We start from the raw sequence: 23039 nt of genomic DNA on the forward strand, positions 1-23039 counted from the left end.
TTGAATTAATTAGTTTATTTTACTTTTATTTTTAATTAGTAAGCTTTTAATTAGTTTATTTTTCTTTTTATATGAGTACTTATTTGAGATTTTCTATTGCTTATTGGTTGTTGCTTTATAGGACATTATATTTTTCAACTATATAATTAGTTTTCCAATTATGTAATCAATTTCTTAGTTACTTTTATATGTTAATCTTATATATATATATGTTAATCTTATATTTTTTAGTACTGATTTGAGATTTTCTATTTCTTTTTTGTTGTTACTTCATCAATAAAGCATTCCTTTATTTATTTGTATTTTTAGATATTTTTTTTATAAATTTTTTTAAAGTTTTCAAAAAAAAAATTAAGGCTTATGCTCTATGCCTCACCTCAGTTTTTTATGGAGTTTTTTATGGAGTGCCTCGCTACGCCTCAACGCTTTTCACAACATTGCTTCCAACCAATGAACTTGCCTTCCCTTTCTGCACTAGTAATCATTACCGAGAGTACTTCCATGGCAACAATAAAGAAAAGGTGAGAGAGGGTCACCTTGCCGCAACACACGCCGCGAGTTGAAATATTCTCCCTTTTCCCCGTTAATAGATATCGCCATTGAGGTAGCAGATAACATCTCCTCAACCCATTTTTTCCATTTGTCCCCACACCCCATGTTATGCAAACAGCCCAACAAGAACCTCTAGTCAAGTGAATCAAAGGCTTTTTCTAAATCAAATTTTAAAATGAAAGACCTCGTACCTGTGAGCTTGATGAAATGGATGGTCTCATGTGTAATGATACATGCATCATGAAGCCTTCTTCTCGGAATAAATGCACTTTGGGATGCCGATGCAATTTGCCCAATTATGCCCTTTATTCTTGTTGCTATAATTTTGGAGATAATCTATGTCATGGTAATTTCACAATTTATTATTAGGTGTAAAGTCAATGGCAGCACTGCAATAGTTACTTCTTTTAATTATTTTTAATTATTGTGACATTCCTTGCAAAGCTTATTGCATGTTAGGATTACATGTCACGAGTATAGTGTGTTGTTTCGAGGAAAATCAGTTTCCAATTGACAGTGTTGTCCAACATTCATATGCATAACTTTCTTCTCATGACGTTTGTGGATGGTTCTGTAACGCCCCAAAATCCCAAGCTTGTAAACTTTTAGGAAAAATTTGAAACTTTGCAATAAATCATTTTTCAGAGTTGGTAGTTCAGCGAAAAAACAGTGTTTGAAAGTACAAGTCAACGGACCATGGACGGATTACAAACGAACTTTCCTTTACACAATGGATTTGCATCTCTATACAATCATTGAAATCACGTAGCTTTAAACATGTTTTTGATAATTAAATTTTACACAAAATTAAGTATTACAAAAGAAACCCTTATACAAAATTACAAAACGTGCTCAGGAGCGAAACAATAGAGTGAGTTCTTGATATCATCACGTCATTGTGTCATCACCTGTATTCCATAAAACGGGTCAAACTTATAAAAGCCTGGTAGGTGCATAGATATTAAAAAACAGACTAAGACTAACATATGCATTATTCCTTTCGCGATGTGCAGTTACAGAATAAGTAAAATGAATATGGTAATCTTGTTTCGATAATTACTGACCTGTGGGTACGAACAAGATAAACATAGAAACAACTAAAACAATCCGAGGGTTTATTATTCCATGTATTTTAATACTCCGGGCAAGTCCGCTCCCAAGAGAATGGCCTATTGACCGAGAGAGAATTCTCCATAGGCCACTTATTACGGGGAGATGCACCCAAACTTATACAGAAGTTATTGAGACCTACCACCTAGGACAATATTTGGTAGCCCAGTCCCCTAACTCCGATGATCGGGGACACTTATTCATTGCTACTCGAGGAGCATAGTTGCTAACAACTTGTCCATCAAAATTTTTGTACCATTCTCTCATCTCCCTTTACAAAACCAAAGAATAAATGGGTACTACATCAGATCTTATTTTATCTCACAACACATTCAATATACTCTATTCTTTTAAACCAAATCGGGCATCTTGCCTATGTAGGTGATCATCTCCATTTATGTGATTTTCTTTTAATCATGGTGCATTATCGCACTACGAGGTTATCATAAACCTCCAGTCTAATCATCGTCGTACTAAATGTCATGCATGTCTTATAGTACCACTACGATGAGAAAGATATTGGTTTCTCAAAAAGAAACCTAGACACAACATTTGAAAATTTCAATATCCCTTGTCTTAAGCTGGGAAATATCCGAGTCATTCCGTGTAACGCCCCAAAATTTTAAACTTGCAAACCTTTCAGAAAACAGGCAAGAGATTAGAAAAAATCTCTTTCCTCCAGAGTTTGTTCATAAAATCAGCGGAAGACTATTCTTTTGTTAGTTCAGAAGGCAAGCTGACAACTTTGGGCACGTTAGCTAAAAGAACCAAAACTCACAAAATTCAAATATCCCAAGGAAAATCTGTTACAAACCCAAAACGTTCAGAACGCGAGTTAAGACTAGGAAGAAGAAGTCTTGAAGTCATCGCGCCATCGCTCGTGGTGTACCTAATCATCACCTGCACCCATAGAATGGGTTAGTTTCACAAAAAACTAGTAGGTGCACAAGAGAGACTACAAAAAACTGAATTAAGTACATTTAATTCAGTATGCTAAGCAGTTTAAAGCAGATATGCAGTGCAACAGGGTAAGCAGTGCAACAAGGTAAGCAGTGCAAACGGGTAAGCAGTGCAAACGGGTAAGCGGTGCAAGCGGGTTAGCGATTCAAAGTAAGTAAGCGATGCAAGCGGGTAAGCAGTGCAAGCAGGTAAGCGGTTCAAAGCAAGTAAGCAGCATAACTGTCAAAACGTAGCAAGACGATTCATTTGATCGTAAGCTATGAACTACCACGCAACAAGCTTGTTCTCGTTCCTAGAATGGGGTCTCTGCATCTAATCATTATCAGGTCATCGTTTAACGCTCTCACTACTTCTAACAAACGCTTTGTCCTGAACCACCTTAAACTATTCTCATCTCTCAAGGCCTTACACAGCCAATTGTCACCGGTTATGACTCACTAAGGCGTCATACTTTCTCAGAAAAAGCCCACCCTTCTATAGAAGGTCCAAAACATGATTTAAAATCAAATAAAGATCTGATTCTCACATCTGAGTCTTGCATAAAATCATGCTAAAACAGAAAGCCAAAACTATAGATATATAGTTGGATCTCAGAAGATCATCACAGCTCACCATAACTTTTTATGGTAAGCAAAAACACAAGTTCCACGTCGGATTGCTCGGTCCGAAAAATATACGACCTCACAAGGAAATACCGCCCTAGAGGGTATATCTGGTATTGGACGACACACTTCCTCACAGGAGTTCACCGTCTTTGCAGCTACCCGCTCAGTGTACCTCCTCACAGAGATTCTACCGCTTTAGCCGGATTACCAGGTCTTGGAAATGTATAACCTCACAAGGAATTCCGCCCTAGATGGTATACCTGGTCTTGGACCATATACTTCCTTACAGGAGTGTGAGAAATCAGATGTGGGAGTCACCTTACTATCGTAGCAAGAGATAGAGAGAGAGGTAAGAGGGAAGAGAGAAAAAAAAATGTTGGGCGGCAATCAGATCTTCTCCCCTTTCCATTGATATTTATATGTTGTACAAGTGGTACAATACAGTACAGTGGTACAATACAGTACAGTATGCTGTACAAGTGGTACAATACAGTATAGTGGTACAATACAGTACAGTGGTACAATACAGTACATGAAATATATCCATTTACATATACATATTTAACAGCCTCCCTCAAGTTGAGGATGATCTTCAATCATGCTCAACTTGCCCTTAAGTAACCAAAATTGATGACTAACCAATCCTTTGGTGAAGATGTCTGCCACTTGGTCTTCTGATCTGACATACGAAGCCTCAATTTCTTCTGTTTCAATCTTTTGTCTAACAAAATGCTGATCAATCTCAATGTGCTTCGTGCGACAATGATGAATAGGGTTAAAAGAAATATTAATGGCACTTTGATTATCACATAAAAGCAGAGAGGAAGAGATGGGTTCATTCAACTCTTGAAGAAGATGCCGTACCCAAGTGACATCAGCTGTCCCTGCTGCCATTGCCCTGTACTCTGCCTCAGTGCTGGATTTAGCAATGGCCTTTTGTTTCTTACTACTCCAAGTGACAATATTTGGGCCAATGAAAACACAATATCCTGAAACCGACCTACGCTCATCAGGGTCCCCACCCCAATCTGCATCACAATATGTAAGTAAACGGTGTCCTGTAGTGAAGCTTTCATCTTTGTGATAGAGCAATCCATCTCCAATAGTCCCTTTCAGATATTTGAGAATACGCTTAATACATTCCATATGACAATCAGTGGGAGCATGCATAAACTGAGATGCTTGATTTACAGCATAAGCAATGTCAGGTCATGTAAATGTAAGATATTGCAACATACCAACAATGCGGCGATATAAAGTGGAATCATGATATAATTGGCCTTCTTTTGCACTAAACTTATGATTTAAGACAGATGGGGTGCTGAGAGGTTTACAATTAATCATACCAGTGGTGTGAAGAATGTCAAGAGTATACTTGTGTTGACTTAGAGTGAGTCGATCATCTTGCCTATCGACTTCAACTCCCAAGAAGTATCGCAATGGGCCTAAGTCCTTCATCTTAAATTTGGCCATGAGTAAAGACTTGACCAAGGCAATATGTGCATCATCACTCCCAGTGATAATGATGTCATCAACATATATAAGAACCCAAGTAGTAACATGATCATTCTTATACATAAATAAAGAATGATCAAGTATACTCTTAGAAAAGCCATGCTGCTGAATTTCCATGGAGAAACTCTCAAACCAAGACCGAGATGCCTGTTTTAAACCATAAAGAGACCTTCTCAATTTACAAACCCATGTAGCCGCATCATGTTCACTATATCCAGGAGGTTGCTCCATATACACCTCTTCCTTCAAGTCCCCATGTAGGAACGCATTCTTGACATCCAACTGGCTAAGAGACCAACCATGCTGAAGTGCCAAAGTGAGGATCACACGAATGGTGCCAATTTTGACAACAGGGCTAAAAGTTTCCTCATAATCTTGCCCATATTGTTGTGTGAATCCGCGTGCAACAAGGCGAGCTTTATATCTTTCAATGCTACCATCTGGTTTACGCTTGATCTTGTAAACCCATTTGGAACCAACAACATTTCTATCAACAGGTCGAGGAACAATATCCCATGTATGACATTCATGAAGTGCTGCCATTTCTTCGTTCATAGCTTCAACCCAAGCTCGAGAATGGGCTGTCTGATGGAAAGTAGACGGCTCTTTCTCTTTGGCCACATTGGTTAGAAACAACTGAAAGTCAAGAGAAAAATTGTTGTAACTAACCCAACGATGGATAGGATGCCTTTCACGTGTGGATCGTCGAAGAGGGGGAGCCTCGTGAGATGGAGTTGGAGGGGCTCCTCGACGGGCATAAACCAAACCTGAAAACCGTGAAGGTGCATCCTGGATGATGGAGTTGTCTGCTTCAAACTGAATTGGTTCATCAACAACAGGATCTCTGATAGAGTCATATAGCAAAGTATCACAAAGCCATGGATCATAAGTAGTTTGCTCATATACCTGAGAAGTATCACAAGTGCTGAAATGGTCATCATCAAAAACAACATTTCTAGACACCTTAATCTTACTCAAAATAGGATCATAACATCTATATCCTTTATACCCATCGGCATATCCCAGAAATCTGCACTGAACTGCTCTGTCCTGAAACTTGTTACGTAAAGAATGATCCACATGGGCATAACAAATGCATCCGAAAGCATGCAAATCATCATAAGAAGGGTGAGAACCGTGAAGCAAATAATAAGGAGACTGATCTCCTAATAATTCCATAGGCAACCTGTTAATGATATGCACTGCAGTGTGAAAGGCCTCAGTCCAAAGAGAGAAAGAAATATCAATATTGTGCATCATACTTAACGCGGTTTCAACAATATGCCGATGCTTACGTTCTGCTACTCCATTCTGTTGTGGAGTGTAAGGACAAGAGGAGTTACGTGTGATGCCATGGTCCTTTAAATATTCACTAAAATCATGAGATATGTATTCTCCACCACCATCACACTGGAAATAAGTGATATTTGAATTGAAAAGGTTCTGAACAAGAGCATGGAATTGTTTGAAAAGTTTGAACACTTCAGATTTAGATTTCATAAAGTAAATCCAAGTGTAACGAGTGAAAGAGTCAAGAAATAACACATAATAACGAGAGCCAGATAGAGATGAAACAGGAGCTGGGCCCCAAACATCAGAGTGAATAATTTCAAATGGCTTGGAAGCTCTTTTATTGATACTTTGAAAGGAAAGTACATGACTCTTGCAGACATTACAACTAGGACACTTATGATCTAATTTGACTTTGGGAATAAAACCCTGAGAAGACAATTTGTCAAGGAACCCTTGACTACAATGACCTAACCGACGATGCCAAGAAACTGGCTTATTACATTGCATAACAGAAGAAGACTGACTCAAATAAGCAGGAAAAGATGGAGTCACGGTAGATGACGTCTTCAAAGTCCCGGGGGTTGCTTCGAAGACGTACATGTTTCCGCGTCGTTCACCCTTAGCGAGCATCTTCTTGGTTCGAAGGTCCTTAAGACAAACAGAAGACGGAGTAAATTCCATGGATGAATTTGTTTCATCAACCAATTTAGAAACAGATAAAATGTTTTTCTCAATGGCAGGAGTGAGTAAGACATTTTTCAATGGTAGTGTAGATTGTGACAAAGAGAGAGATGCATTTCCAGTATGAGAAATAGGGTGGTGGGAACCATCTCCCGTGACAATAGTGCCAGTGCCAATATAAGGAACCATGTTGGAAAGTTTACCTGCATCAGAAGTAACATGTGCGGCTGCTCCAGAATCAATATACCAAACTCCATCATCATTCTGACGCAAATTCATGTTGTTAAATGCAGTCATCAGAATTTGTTGCACATCATGTGGCAACCCTGCACTCTGTCCCTGATCAGTACCCTGATGTGCTCGAAAATTTCCCTGCGGCTGCCCCTGAAACTGTCTAACATTCATCTGTCCAGCTCTTGGTCCTGGCCTCCCTGCCTTGTTGCGATTCTGTGGGTTGTGCCAACAATCTGCTTTCACATGGCCACGCTTGTTGCAATGGAAGCAAGTAGGGACACGGGTACCTCTAGTGGCAGGTGGAGCAGTAGGAGTAGGAAGGAGTCCTCCACGGCCCATATGAGCAGCAGGTGGACGAAATGAGGTAGACCCAGATGTAAACATGACAGGATGAGGATCATCAATAAGATGATCTTGAGTCAAACTAACTTCATACTGTAGGAGTTTGGCCTGTAAATCCTCAAAGCATGGAAGTGTAGAGGCAACCTGTAATGCAGTGCAAAACATACGATATTGGGGCCTAAGGCTTCCCAATACCTGCTGAACAACATCTCTGTCAGAAACAGGATATCCAATAGCGGCCAACTGATCAATGATAATTTTGATATCCCCTAGAAATTCAGTAATGGTCTTAGTTCCCTTTCGCATAGATTAGAACTGCCATTTCAGTTGAAGTGCACGTGATTCAGAAACCTGTGAATAAGAGTGAGCAAGATGTCTCCATAGTTCTGCAGCAGTAAAATGGTCAGAGATAGTTTGTAATATACGATCAGATAACGTGACAGTCAAATAGGCAACCACAGATTGGTCCTTCTGAAACCAAACATCATACGCAGGATTTGGAATAGCAATGCAACTCACCTTCCCATCATTACCAGTTACCTCTTGCGTAATAGTCATAGGTGGGGCGGGTGATCCCCCATCTAGATGCCCGGAAAGACCATGACTTCGGATAAATGGCAGAATTTGGCGTTTCCAAAGTAAGTAGTTATCATGAGTTAATTTGTGAGAAACAAGTTGAGAAAGAAATCCGGGGCTGATTTTAGAATCCATAAGGAAGAAGATCAAGGATGAATCAAACAGCACGACAGAAATTCGTAGGTTGTACGGACAGAACCGTACGGACAGAAATTTTTGAGTTTTGGAAATCACGATTTTTCAGTTAATCGTGCAGAATGTACGATTTATCAACTATATTGCAAGAAATAGATAAGAAATCACAAGAAGTTTGAGAAAAGAAGCACTTTTGAGAAATGAGGGTTCCCAAATTTGGGGAAAACAGAAATTAGGGTTGATAAAATTGGGGATAACAGAATATGTAAGAAGGAAAAGATGCACGATATGAGGAAATGAAGAAACGACGTCGAAATATAGTGATTCAACGGAGAAACAACAGAGAAAAGATGGAAAAAACACTTTCCTTGAGAACGCCCAAAAACGCACTTCAAGGTCCTTAGGGGCCTTCCAGATGATCGTGATTACCACGCCCTTGGCTCTGATACCATGTGAGAAATCAGATGTGGGAGTCACCTTACTATCGTAGCAAGAGATAGAGAGAGAGGTAAGAGGGAAGAGAGAAAAAAAATGTTGGGCGGCAATCAGATCTTCTCCCCTTTCCATTGATATTTATATGCTGTACAAGTGGTACAATACAGTACAGTGGTACAATACAGTACAGTATGTTGTACAAGTGGTACAATATAGTACAGTGGTACAATACAGTACAGTGGTACAATACAGTACATGAAATATATCCATTTACATATACATATTTAACAAGGAGTTCACCGTCTTTGCAGCTACCCGTTCGTGGACAGTATACATCCTCATAGAGAATCCACCACTCTAGCCGGGTCACCTGGTCTTGATCATACATACCCTCACAGAGAAACCTTTGGGAACCCGGTCCCCAACAAATGCGATATCCAATAAAAATCATTGCGATACACGCATCAACACAAATGACCGCTCTTAGGGTCGATAGCCACTATTACAATAAACAAGATCAACGTCGGGTCACCTGGTCTGGGAAATGTATAACCTCATAAGGAATTCCGCCCTAGATGCTATACCTGGTCTTGGACCATACACTTCCTCACAGGAGTTCACCGTCTTTGCGGCTACCCGTTCGTGGACAGTGTACATCCTCACAGAGAATCTACCACTCTAGCCGGTTACCTGGTCTTGATCATACACGCCCTCACAGATAATCCTTTGAAGATTCGGTCCTCAACAGACACCCTACTCAGTGATACATGCATCAATACAATCGACTGCTCTAAACCATCGACCCCTCTTGCGGTCAGTAGCCACCAATATGGGCACAAGCATGTATATCAGCAATATGCATCGTATCACTTCACATGGTAAAACAAAACACACAATCACCCATTCCTCCAATAAGGTTCCATGAACCATGAACATATTATCGCATACTCTCAACATTTCTTATCACGTGGCACATCAATCATATCACACAGAAGCATATAATATTACACATCAAATTATTGCCACAAAGAACATTGCAATCCTCAAATAGGACCTCAAAGCATGCGTAAACGACACATGAGAACATGCAGATATGGCAATCCAGCTGATTCTATAGGCGAAGAGTAACTAACTCTATCCGACAGCCAAACAAAACAACTAATAAGACAAGCACTCATAACAATGCTCGTGATACATACAATTACCATCAAATGACTCAGTCCATCAGCAAGTAATTAAATTAATCATAAGGCACAAGCTATTGCATCGCAAGCAATTCATAAGCTACACATGAAAAGCAATCATACGGTAGTAGTTATATCACAATATGTAAGCAACTTATAAGACAAACGGCTACATCAGTCCTAGTTGCCACCAGTTCGTAGATTACGAGTTGTATGCAATCACATCAATCATAAGAGATACAAGCCAAGAAGTGCTACGTTACAATAAGCACCAAGCAGTTCGACCAAGGGGTAAAGCAAGTCGCATGCTAATATGTAGCAACTGACATAATGCTATTATAATAAGCACTCAACTAGTATGAGAAGCTAGTTATTACTCAGCAAAGAACTACGATAGCAGTTTAACCAAATAGAGTAACGCCTTGACAGGCGTAAATAGCTCAATGAGTAGCATACTGAACTATCGAGCAAGCGAGCAATCAACCAGTGTGAACAGACTTTATGTTTCGATATTACTGGCCTGCGGGTACGTGCAGGCAAAACGTAGAAACAACTAAGACTAGTTCAAGCATCTGTTATTCTATGTATTTTCAATAACCCGAATAGCTAGTTGAGTCCGCTCCTAAAGGGACGACTTTAGCTGAGAGAGGATTCCCCAAAGGCAGGTAAGCAGTGCCACGAATGCATCCAGCTTCTGCAGAAGTGTTGAGCTAACTATTGTAGCCCATTTCCCCTAACTCCAATGACTGGGGAGGTCGGATCATTGCCCGTGGGGTGATTGTTAACAACCTGTCCATTGGAGTTTTGTACCGCTCTGTCATCTTCCTTGACGGACAACAAGAAGCGAATAGGTGCGTTAGGAGTTGCTTAACTAACTACCCATTCTATACTGTGGTCTTTAACCCATTCGAGCATCTTGCCTGTGAAGGTGAATAGTACCATTTTTATGTGATTACAGCATTGTGCATTTAACACTGTTCGAGGTCGCACGGCCGTCTCACCCGATCATCGCAGTACTAGCGTGTAATGCACGACTACAAGTACTCTACGATGAAAGGGGTATAGCTCCTCAGTAAGAGCCTCATCAAAAGTGTTTCACAAAGATGTAATGCTTCTCAAATTATACTTTGACATTCTTTATCTTTTGAAACAACCAGCAGCTTGTGCCAACATTTGGCATGCGATTTTCTAGAATCTCATCCGCTATCGGAGTATCTATATGCCTCGCATGACTCGATACTGGCCTCGATAGACGGGATACAGGTTTCTCAACCGAACCCCCGCTAAGAAGTTCACTCGAACCCCAATTCGGGATCACCCGAGATATGCCGAATAGACGAACAGAACCAACCAATCACATCCTTCCAAATGCTTTGATTTGGGCAACCTTTGATGCTTTTGCGCAGCTCCCTAAATCTTAAGTCTACTATGCAGGAACTGCGTACACGAAAAGCCAGGATCCTTGCGAGGTATCCCTCTCCTTAGACGAGGATGTATCGCTAGCTCTCGACTGAACTCTTGTCGCAAGAGGGAGAGTGGTAGATGTCTCTTGCATCCTCCACGAGGATGCCTCAAAAGCGTATGCAATGAGCGAAAACCTAAGCATCATCTGCAATAGCAAGGCAGTAACAACACATATGTAAAAGCAAGAGCCTGGGCGCAAAGCGCGGCAACAAAGTAAAGACTGTAAGCAGGAGTGCAACGAAAGGCCTCGACGCAATACGCGACGACAAGGACATGACAGAAAGTAAAGGACAAGGATCGTGAAACCGTGTCCTTGAGTTAAGTGCATACTCGTATAAATATATATATTTGTATATATATATTTATTTAATGGTCGTTTTTAGTTTAATTGAACTCAATTCAATTATCCAAGTCCTCCGTGCAATCTTTCCCTACCTTAGAGAGTTGCGAGCTTGCTGGCGTCTGCGGGTGTAAACAATTGACGGCTCGAGTTGCGGAGCGCGAGCGGGATCCGTCGTACGAGCTGCAAAAGTGACGATCTTAGCAAGCTAACACCAAAAATAGAAGGTCAGGGACACTGTCGTCGTCCTGACGTGAAGGAAGCAGAGGCAGGGGCATCGTGCCCTTGCACACATGCTATCAGCGCAAAAAGCAGGGGCAGGGGCTGCGAGCCCCTGCTGTCGGCAATCAACGAGGAGGCAAGGGGCTGCACCCCTACCTGAAGAAAGCAACGAGGAAGGCCGAGGCGTCACCCTGCCTGCCAAAAGAGTAAAGAGACAGGGGACCAAGCCCCTACCCATTCGCACAAAGGGGGAGGCAGGAGGCTTCGCCCCTGCCTGCCAAATACGCAAAGAGGCAGGGGCTTGGCCCCTGCCTGTCGAACAAGTAAACAAGCAGAGGGCAAAGCCAATGCCTGACGCCCGAGAAGAGGGAGCAGGGAGGGGGCTTGGCCACTGCCCTAAACAACGGGGGTGCAGGGAGGGGCTCGACCCCCTCCCCTGCAGTAAAAGAGAGCAGAGAGGGGCTCGGCCCCCTCCCCTAACGTAACAGGAAGGGGCTCGGCCCCCTCCCCTGTCGTAACAGTGAGCAAGGAGGGGCTTGACCCCTCCTGCGTACTACGAAGGCAGGGAGGGTTGAGCCCTCCCCTGCGAAGATCGAAGGCAGAGAGGGCTCGAGCCCCTCCCTGCGATAAACAAAGGCAGGGAGGGTCGGACCCTCCCCTACACATCGAGACAGGGAGGGGGTTCGACCCTCCCTGGTAAAAGAAAAGGCAGGCAGGGGGCCCAAAACCCCTGCCAGAACCTTTCTTACAAGCGGCAGGGGTTTTACCCCTGCTGACCTATCGGCAAAGTGGCAGGGGCTTAAGCCCCTGTTGAACGGCTATCCCTTGTCGTAATCTATGTCACACAGACTCTTCTAACAGGGCACCGCACTCGCATCGCACCCAGGCGGGTGCGACACTTGGACACAACTTCCTTTGTTTTAGGTGAAGTCAACCACACGGAGGTCCATTTCTATCCAAAAGTAGATTAAGTTAACCCTAATCAAGTCCATTTTTATCTATTATATATATATATATATATATATATATATATATATATATATATATATATATATATATATATATATATATCCTCCCCGCACCCAAGTTTTTTTAAAGTGTCGCATCCACACCTGCACCTATGTGACATAGGTCGTAACGGACCGACAGGCAAGGGCTTTTGCCCCTGTCGATTGATGAAAGGAAGAAGAAAAAGGGGAAGAGGAGGCGGCAGAGGGGTACGCACCTGAGATACCAGCGATAGGTGGCCGGACGTAGAGCGAGAACGGAGGGTGCCGACCAAGAGGCCATCGACGAGCCCTTGGGACGAGGGCGACAAAGGTTGGCGAGGCGCAGCCGATAACGAGTCTGAGTGGTCGTCGGGTAGAGAGGCGTTGCCGGCGAGGTCGCAGAGGGGAGGCTGTCGTCGGCGAGGGTGGGCTCCGGCGGTGCTGTCGCCGATGGTTGTGCTTGCCAACGACGGCGGGCCGATGCGTGGGGAAAGAGGGTGAGTATCGAGGAGAGAGAACAAGAGAGGAAGAAGGGGGCAGGGGTTCTCTTTGAAACCCCTGCCTCGCTGTCTTCAAAAGACACAGGAGGCAGTGCCTCCATTGGGTCCGGGTCGGGTCCGAATCCGACCCGAATCTGACCCGAATCCAAGCTAATCTAATTTTTTTTTCGGTTATTACATTCCGAATACAGAAAAAGACCTGATGTACGTACCATCGAAGGCTACATAGTTGAGGCCTTTTTTTTATGTTGGTTTGAAGAGAAAACTCAGCTACAAATATGCAAACGTAAAATAATTGTTTTGCTTTTTGAGACATCGAAGAATGTGAGCTTGAAATATTGCATGTGAAAACTTTCAAAAATCAAGTTTCGGCGAGGATGCGTAAATCTGAATCTTTAAATACATACTAGCGTAATCTAAAGCAGGTAGGAGCATGTAAAAACTGCATACTTTCTAAAATTATATATGTATATAGAATAAGTCTGTGCACATTACAACCAGACGACAAGGTAAATGGTGTAAAGCAGGGCCCAATGTGTGAAACCACACATCAAGCTAAATAAATCACATAAGCAAGATCCAATGTACGAAACCGTATATCGGGCTAAGTAAATTGCGTAAAGCAAGAATCTGTGCACGTTACAGCGTGGCGGTAAAGTAAATGATATAAAGCAAGACTCGATGTGTGAAACCACATATCGAGCTAAATAAATTACAGAAAGTTTGAGCCTGTGCACATTACAGCGCGATGACAAAGTAAATGACGTAATTTAAAATGGATAAGAATACGCAAAACTACGTCCTTGAGTTAAAAGCATATATATATATATATATATATATATATAAAATACGTATAAGTTAAAAGTATTCTGACATTGTTCTCGTATGCAACTTTCCTCTACCTCGAAAATGGTCCAAATCTCTGATGATTCTGAGGGTAAGTTCTTAAAGACTCGTGCCTCGATAAGCGTGTCTTGTCTGTTGTGCTGACGTAGAGTGCTAAAAAAATGATTTTATCATGCTGCATAAAGAATGATGTTAAAACCTTATATTAGCATATGAGGCAACGATCACGTCGTAGGGGTCAAACTCAAACCTAGTTTGAGCCGATCGAACGGACTTGGTACAAGAAATCAAGTCGGCTTCGCTAGCAAGCCGAACCGAGCGAAACGATGCATAAAAAGTCAGTTTGGCAGGGAAACGAGTGGACTAGGTTTGACCGAGTCGAACTCGGTTTGATCGAGCTGAACTCGATTTGACTGAGCCGGACTCGGTTTGATCGAGCCGAATTCAATACCAAAAGGATGGATTAAGCTGAGTTCGGCCCTTGCCGAATTTAGCTTGGTTGAGCCAAGTAAGAGGCAGACCTAAGTTGCCTCTTTACTGAGGGGGGGGGGGGGGTTAGCATGGACCGAACTGAGCTCGGCTCGACAGTATTAGGCAAATAGAGGGAGGGGGTGGGCTCGGTGGTCAGGCTGAGCCTGACCTGGTCCCAACCCTGTGACAGGACTGAGCCTTGCTCGGTCCTCCAACAAGTCGAAAGGTGGGAGGGCCGACAACTAGGCGTGGTTGGTAGGAGTTGTCAGTGCACGTCTCCTTGAGGTGGAACGTTGCAGGTTCAAACCTAGTGGAAAGTTGAATAGTCACTGCTGGGGGGTCTGACTAACCCAGCTTGCCTTTTAAAAAAAAGAGGTAGGCGCAAGTGGCGTTTGCCCTCCAGTCAGTCAGAGGGGTAGGAGGGATAAGCATCAGGCCCTCCCTTCGACTGCCCCTTCTTGGAAAGATGGCAGAAGCCTGTTGTCGATCTTGCCAGAAAAGGAAAAAGGAGAGGGTGGTCGGCACCCTCTCTCCTGGCGAGCCAGAGCCACCGATGTTGGTGGCTCTTGGTTTGCCAACGACACATAGAGAAAGGGAAGAGGGAGGGTGGCACTCATGGTGGAGCAAGAGAGAGAGAGAACTTACCGACGAGAGTCTGGCGAGCTCCAACGAGAGGGGGGTACGTAAAGGGGAGAGAGGCTCCCGGCAAGAGGGCGAGCTCCGACGTGAAGGTTTCGGCTAGAGAGAAAGAGACGAGGGGGGGGGGGGGGAGTTGGGGGCTCCGGCGAGAGAGGGAGAGACGGGAGGGAGTCCGGGGTTCCGACGAGGGAGAGAGAGACAGGGGGAAAGTGTAGAGAGGGAGAGAGAGACTCCCGACGAGGGGGGGAGGGGTATGCACAGCGAGAGGTGGGGCGGGGGTTTAGCCGAGAAGAGCGAGAGAGACGGAAGGGAGTGTAACGCCCCAAAATTTCAACCCAAATTTTGAGAATTTTTTTTATATAACAGCGGAAACAAGTAAATACTATAAGGTTAAACCTTCTGGAACATTTCAGTGGAGAGCAAGCCAACACATTTATTTTATTTCATTATCAATGAATAATAACATCAAAGTTTTAATGACATGTTCTAAAAACGAACTCAAACTATCCCGGGAACAATAAATCCAAAATCTTGATCGAAGCCTCATCCCGCAGTCGCTCATAAACTCTATTCGTCACCTGAAAAATGATAAATTTATAGGAATTAGACTACAACTGTCTAAATAGGAATTACTGTTATTCTTCTTGCAGGTATATCATGTGTCAAGTATGTGATGTGGGTCCCGTGTGTGATTTTCAGTATTATTAAATAAAACAAGAATTACATAGATATACTAACATGCATAATTTTCATGTAACAGTCACAATAGGAATTCAATTATCTCACAATTACCTATGTCACAGGGACTCGGCAACACAGGTGTCGCACCCGCGTCGACGCGACGCGACGCGGGTGCGCATGCGGCACCGAGTGCGGTCAACATGACCCTGGGTGCGGTCAACGTACCTAGGGTCATTTTTGTCCACTGTTTGGGCGTTAAAAAAAAAATCCCCGATGAAAAGGAGGATTAGGGCAATTTTTTTTTGCCCTAATCTCTCCTCTCCTCTCCCCCTGAGCTCGAGCTCTCTCCCATCGCCGCCCCAGCTCCGCCTCCCAGGCTCCTCCTCTCCTTTCGCAGGTATGTACCCTCTCTCACTCTCTTCTTGGGTCGGCAGGGGAGGGGCCGAGCACCCCCTTCCCTTCTCGCTCTCTTGTTGGGTCGACAGGGAAGGGGCCAAGCCCCCCCCCCCCCCTCTCTCGGTCTCTTGTTGGGTCGGCAGGGGAGGGGCTGAGCCCCCCCCTGCTCCCTCGTTTTTCGGCACAGGACGGGCCGAGCCCCCCCCCCCCCCCCTTCTGGCTCTTTTTTTGGGTCGACCGTTGATGTCTGCAGATGGGTGGCTCAGAATCTTGGTTCAGATAGGATCCTGCTTGTGGGTTCATCTGCTAGTACATTTTCTTGCTCTTCTCTACCTTGCATTTCTTTATTCTCACTTCTCAATTGATTTGTCATGTGAAGTTTGTAGCATTAGCCTCTTTATTTTTCATAAATTGTGTTTTTAGATTGGATGGATTCAATGATATCCAAGGAAATTACAGGTCTTTTCCTTTCTTTGCTGTGTCGATGTTTTTTTAATGTAGAATCTATGAGTTCAATTAGATAATGAGTGATTTTCGTTTTTGTTTTTTCCCTTGAGCTTGATGATATGGATGTGGGTGTTCCATGCAATTGCCTAGATGAACTCCTATGCTTGTGTGCATGGTTCATGTACAAGGATACAGAGTTTTGGCTCATATGTCGTTTTAGGCCATATGAGTTCATGGTTTCTGTACATAGAATCATGTCCAGGAATGCGAAAGGAACTTGTAATGTTCATCAAGAATAGCATGCATTTCTACGAGGTTAAAATAGGACTACAGAGGGGATTCCAGTTTGTCTCTTGCCATGAACATAATTTGTGTCAGATGAAGTTTTATATTATGCTACAGTCACTGCACAAACACAAATGAATGGACAAACCAAGTTAAGGTAAATTGTCATTTCAAAAAAGAAGATTGTGGGAATTGGGTAGGCATGGCAACTATATCCTAGATGCGTACAACTAGGGAATGAGACAATCAAACTAAATCTGCACTATTGAGCCTGGAGCATTGAAGAGAAACATCACATACAAGGAATCCTCTTTGGTTCTTTTCACAGCTGAATGGAAGAACCTTTTCCAATTGCAATTGTGAGTAACCTTTTCTCAGACTGAGGCCAGGTGGGTGAATAGTACTAAAAGGCAATGATGAAATGGAAACACAAGTCAAATGCAATTGTTGCCATTTCATTTCTGATCTTCTGCATGCCCAAATTCTCCTTTCTTCTTTTGCCCTCTTTTATTCACCCTGTCTTCTTTATTCACCCATCTCGTTAGAGAAATGAAGGGAGATTTTAGAATACATTGAATTTATTTTTCTCTTATACCTTGATAGCCTTTTGCTGTCTAGCCTGTCTTATATGCATGTGGGATTTATTTACACGCCTTGACATTTGTTGTGATCAGATTTTTATGAATGTTCATCGGCCTTCTTTTGAAGTTGCTTTCAATAATATTGTTACTTCTTGATGTAAACATAGTTTCCTAAGTACAAGTCCTCTAAGTAAATAAGAGAGCAATCAAATATGTAATTGCTTTACTTATTTGATTGATAATTTGATATTTAGGTTGATATACTGCATGCATGATGAATCATATTATGACAATGTTAACTGTTAAATGTTAAACTGTTAAAACTTCAAAATTATATATATATATATATATATAATTTTTTTTTTTACATTTTTGCCCCTGCCGCACCCCCGCACCCGGGTTTTTTGGAAGTGCCGCATCCCCGCACCCATGTGACATAGACAATTACCATTTCTAAAGCATGCTGGAAGTAAAGAAATATGTTCTACAAGAATATGTAAAATTGGCAATATACTAAGTTTACTCAATGTGATACCTAAATTGTTCTAATTAGTCTTTATCTTTTCTTATCCCGTGGGTATACACGGGCCAAGGCAACCGTAACAGAAGAGAACATTTGAGGGTATATTATTTAAAATATTTTATTAACCCGACGTTCTAGCTGAAACTGAAATCTCAAGAGAGCGGCCAGTAGCTGAGAGAACCTCCCAAGGGCCAAACCAAGACAAGATGCATCCTTAACTTCTGTAGAAGAACAAAGTGCTATCACCTAAGACACTTTGGTAGTCTGGGTCCCCCCAACTCCGAGGACTGAGAACCAACGAGCCATTTTTGCTCGAAACACAAAACACATGTCCCCGGAGTTTTGTACCACCTATCCTCTCCAAGGTAAGCCCGAATCTGAGTGGGTTGATTTTTTCATTTATTTAAATTTCCCAAAATACAGGGGCATTTTCCCAACTACCTTCTACTACAATAGTAGTAAGTTCTCAACCTTAGTCATTTTACCAAGGTACACATACATTCCAATTTTTTTCATATTGATTGCACAAACTCACTCATAGTGTTCCGGTACCTTTAAACCAGTCAAGCACGGATGCCCTGGTACCTTTAAAATGATGTGTCATTTGAGAATAAAAAATATTAAAAATATATTATTTTTTTTAACCCCCTTAAAAGAATGGGGATTGTGCTGCCCCTTTTTTTGTTAGGTTACCATTTGGACCCTCCAAAAATCATAGTTTTGGGTGTTTTATGATACATCTGAACCATTAGATGTGTTTATTCAACAGAAAACATTTTTTTGACTAAGCATTGTTATGCTCAATGTATATTTTAAAGAGGTAAAAAATCAATGGTCGATATTGTACTAAAATGTGATGTTAAAATTTTCACATCTTTACATCACATCAATTTGAAACAAAGCTTGCTTCTTAATAAATATGCATTGATAAACACATCTAATGGTTCAGATCTAGCATAAAAAATCTAAAACTATGATTTTTGAAGGGTCTTAATGGTGACCTAATGAAAAGGGGCAGCACAATCCCCTTTTGGAAAACAATCCCAGTGGAACTCATCAAACTATGATTTTGAATAGACCCTTTTAGAATCACTGTTGGTCCCATTTTATCAGAATCAGCCAATTCAGACCGATTTTCATAACATTGGACCAGCATGTTGAAGAGGTTTCTCATCAAAATGGCTACATAAAAAGCTTAGATAAAAATATTTGACAGGAAACTATTTTTTATGGTTTAAGAAGTAAGCCGTCAAATAATGTTCGTACATAAAATGAAGTTAATAGAGAAAAGTTGCAAACAGAAAATAATGTAATTTTGACAACACGATGAAAGATCCAAATGCAAAAGTTGGAAGCCCACCTGCATATTCAAAGCAACCAGCTGAGCTCCATACAACCATCCAATTAGTGGATTGTAGTTTGAGGAGTCAACACGAATGCCTTTTGGGTATATTCTCAGTAAATTATGCTGGGTGAACCTAAGATAAGCAAAATGATTAGAACAATAGAATAGATAATGCAACACCTATAAGACAATTCCCAAAAAGAAAAATGTTCAATATTTCAACAGTTTTATTGACCATAATGAATCGGAAACAAGAAAATGAAGAAGATAAGAGCAAGGATATGCGGTGCAAAATATAAAAACAAAGAATAAATAATTGTCACCAGATCTTTGGACTTTTTGAAGAGGGAGTAACAGTAAGCATCATAACTGATAGGATACTTCATATTTTGTGAAGAAATTTATCCAGATCTTGGCTCACGTATACCTCACTAGGTCAGCTGCATGAGAGGCCACAGCCTTTGCCATTTCCTGTTCACTTAAGCTAAGACGCCTAACATTATTGGGTTCAACTTTTAGCCAGTTCTTCATTCCCCCCTTCAACTTCCCTGCATGAATGGTAATGATATGCCTATATTCAGAAGAACCTTTATGGTATCCCTGGCTCAGCCTCTGATCATCATCGTTGGCATCATCTCCATCAAGATGTTGCTCAGATGGATCACCATCATTCTGACAGAATGGGTTGCAAGGTAGTAAACATATCAGTATGCGACTATCATGCGTCAAAACACTAAAAAAAAAAAACCAATGACATGTTAAGTAGTGTACCTTGCTATCAGCTTCAATTTCTTCTTTAATATCTGGGACCTCCTTTCCCCAAGAATCATCATTCAAGTCTTTCCCCTTTTGTGATCCACTGTCCTTGAAACTAGCAGCTTCTAAATACTCTTTTGGTGGCTTAGTTGATATCATAACCCGATGCTTCAAGGATTCTGGTGAAGGAAATTCTTGTAAAGATCCGGATTCAGGGTAAAACAACATATCGCCAAATGTTTGAGTGACCATCTGTACCAAATTGTTAAGAAAGCAATAGAAGTAAGCATTCTTGATAAATTTAGAAAGATTGCAAAATAAAAAGCAAGATATTGGAGTAAGAATAGATTATTAAACAATATAATGAATCACCTCAGCTACTTTCTCTTGGAGATCTGTGTTAAGGTGGTCCTCAAGAGTTATTAAGACAGGATATGGTGAAGCAGAAAATGCATGTTCTTTAATGGATTTCAAACATTTGATGAGTTCCACTGGGGTTGTCAAAGTCCTACAGTAAAGAGTAAAAAAAAGGCATTGATACCATTTAAGTAAACACAAGAATTGAGGATGTGCCTTTAAATAATTGCTTTGCATTTATTCATGCATATAATTTTTTTTTAAAAAGGCAGTAAATCAATATATGTGACTTTTAGTAGAAAACAATATATTAAATTGCATGTATACATATTGCCAAAGCAATTGGGCTGCAAGAAGCTCAGACTCAGCTTTGACTCACTCATTTAAACAAACAAGCTATCGACTCTAATCTTAGGCTTGTAGCTAAAGTGTGAAGCAAGAATTTAGGCTTGTCAACACCTGGTGTGCATCTCTCTCTCTCTCTCTCTGTAATAACCTCAATTTTTGGTAATTTATTTATTTTTATTTAACGAGTACTTTTCTAATTTGGGCCTCGGATCCGTTACCGGATCCATAAAAGAACGTGTAAATAACCCACAATGGGGTATTAAAACTATACTTATAATAGTTAAATAAATAATTAATAGTATAAAAGAAAAGAAAAACCGAGTATTTAAGGTTGGATCCGTGTTTGGATCCAAATGGATCCAACATATGGATCTAAGATCCATAAAATGGTCTTTATATCCATATTCATAATAAAACTAATAATATAATACATAAATAAAATTTAAATTTTTATTTTTAATTATCCGAGGATCCACAGTTGGATCCATTCGGATCCAACTGATGGATCCATATGGTTGGGGGTCGGGTTACGGGCCTCGGGTCCGGACCCGAGCCGCACCCCCTGTGTAACCCTTTTAAAGAAAGGGGCAACCCGATAAGGGTTGCCCGATAGGTTTTTAGCAGAACAGAAAAGGGGAAAGAGGGGGGGGGGGGTCGGCGATAAATGGGAGGTGGAAGAGGGGATCTCACCCTCTCCCCTCATCTCCCTCGTTTCTCCCTTCCCTCATCTCTCTCTCTCCCTCTATCGCTCTCTCTGTGGAGTTGGGTGAGAGGAGGTCGCCGGCGAGCTGCGGCAGCCCACGTCCACCATTGCCGACCTCCAGCGATCTCCCCGTCACGGCAGCAACGAGGAGCAGCCCAGCTGACCGTGCCTCCAACCTCCGACCGCCGGAAAGATCGCCGGAAAACCAGCGAACAAGGTACGGGTTTTTCCTCTTGATTTCGAGTGGGAAAGAGGGTGCAAATTTTGTTTTCCATGGAATATTTTAGGAAAATCGTTAGAGGGGCAGATTTGGGGGTTTGAGTCGTTGGAACCCCAAATCGTCAGTTTTGTGAAATTTGAGGCTATGGGTTATACTGGTACCTTATTGGGTGGGTTGAGGATGCTATCGAAATTAGTTTTGTGGCTGATAGGTTTGTCTAGCAGAAGTTTTCTCCATGACCGATAGTCTAGTAATCTGATTTTCAGTTTTTTTTGAGGTATCGAGTTGCACATGTTGAGATTGTGTGGCTGGTTTGGTATTGTTTAGCATAAGTGGTGCTATTACTGTGGTTTGGTAACTATGTGCAACATATGGTTGAGGCATCTTTCGTTTCATGTATGCTTCTTGATATCGGCTGTTTATAACTGTACTATAAAAAAAAAAATTCAGTATCAGTATAGTATATTTGACTTTCGTGGATGGTGTCCTATTTCATAAATTTGAGTTGTCCACTGCTGTAGATATTTGGAAGTTTCTTTCTTTCATTGGCAGCTGATGGTTGAAAATTTAAAATGTGTACTCTCAGTGGTTACAAAGGTGTAAGGGCAATAGTCAATCCATGCCTGTCTTTTACTTGATCGGCTGACTGTAAACTGTCAAAAAGAAAAAAGAAAAAGAAAAAAAAAGGACACCCTATATATATATATATATATGTTGATTCAGAATCTGCACAGGTTGTGCTGATTCCATATACATAAATACTTATGTGTAGGTACATAATGGTTTCAGATATGATGATGTTTTAGCAGTATGATTGCATTGATGTTTATGCTTCCTATCATGTTTATCTAACATTCATATGCTACAAGATGACCTTACGCATGCATCTATGATTGCAATGTGACTACATTTGCAGATAATCTGTTTCCAAGTTCAGTGTCCTAGAAAGATTGTACATGGTTCATTAAGATTGTGGTGTATGATTGGTGATTTGTTGACTCGTGTTTTGGGTGACTATTCTACATAACTCTTTTTGGACCAGTAACCAGTGCTAGAAGCTTTTGTTTGGTAAGCCAACATGGTCTTGGTCCAGGCCGCCCAGTGTTCACCAATGCTACTTAGACCATATGCCTAATATTCATATTATTTGTCAACCTTCAAAATTCTTGGAAAATGTTTTGGTTCTTGAGGAGTTTTCTATTATGTTCTTCACGAGCAGCATTTTAACCATCATGCCAATACATCTTTGAAACAAGCCATAGATCGGCATGTAGGTTTTGAAAATGAACGGAACCTGAACCAGC

The 23039-nt window shown here is 41.6% G+C and overlaps 1 protein-coding gene across 1 annotated transcript in view; it reads right to left on the reverse strand.

Annotated features, from left to right (window-relative positions):
- The window catches only part of LOC149839593 (phosphoinositide phospholipase C 2-like), an 84832-nt gene that overhangs the window by 15462 nt on the left and 46331 nt on the right, over positions 1-23039 (reverse strand). The window contains exons 3-6 of the mRNA XM_090002658.1: positions 20480-20615; positions 20123-20359; positions 19779-20023; positions 19367-19484 (exon numbers count right to left, since the gene is read on the reverse strand). Of these exons, the coding sequence (XP_089858784.1) occupies positions 19367-19484; positions 19779-20023; positions 20123-20359; positions 20480-20615 (736 nt within the window). The remainder of the gene's footprint in view (positions 1-19366; positions 19485-19778; positions 20024-20122; positions 20360-20479; positions 20616-23039) is intronic.

This window comes from Nuphar pumila, chromosome 4, assembly GCF_984573655.1.
Source record: "Nuphar pumila chromosome 4, dmNupPumi1.hap1.1, whole genome shotgun sequence".
NCBI classification, from domain to species: Eukaryota; Viridiplantae; Streptophyta; class Magnoliopsida; order Nymphaeales; family Nymphaeaceae; genus Nuphar; species Nuphar pumila.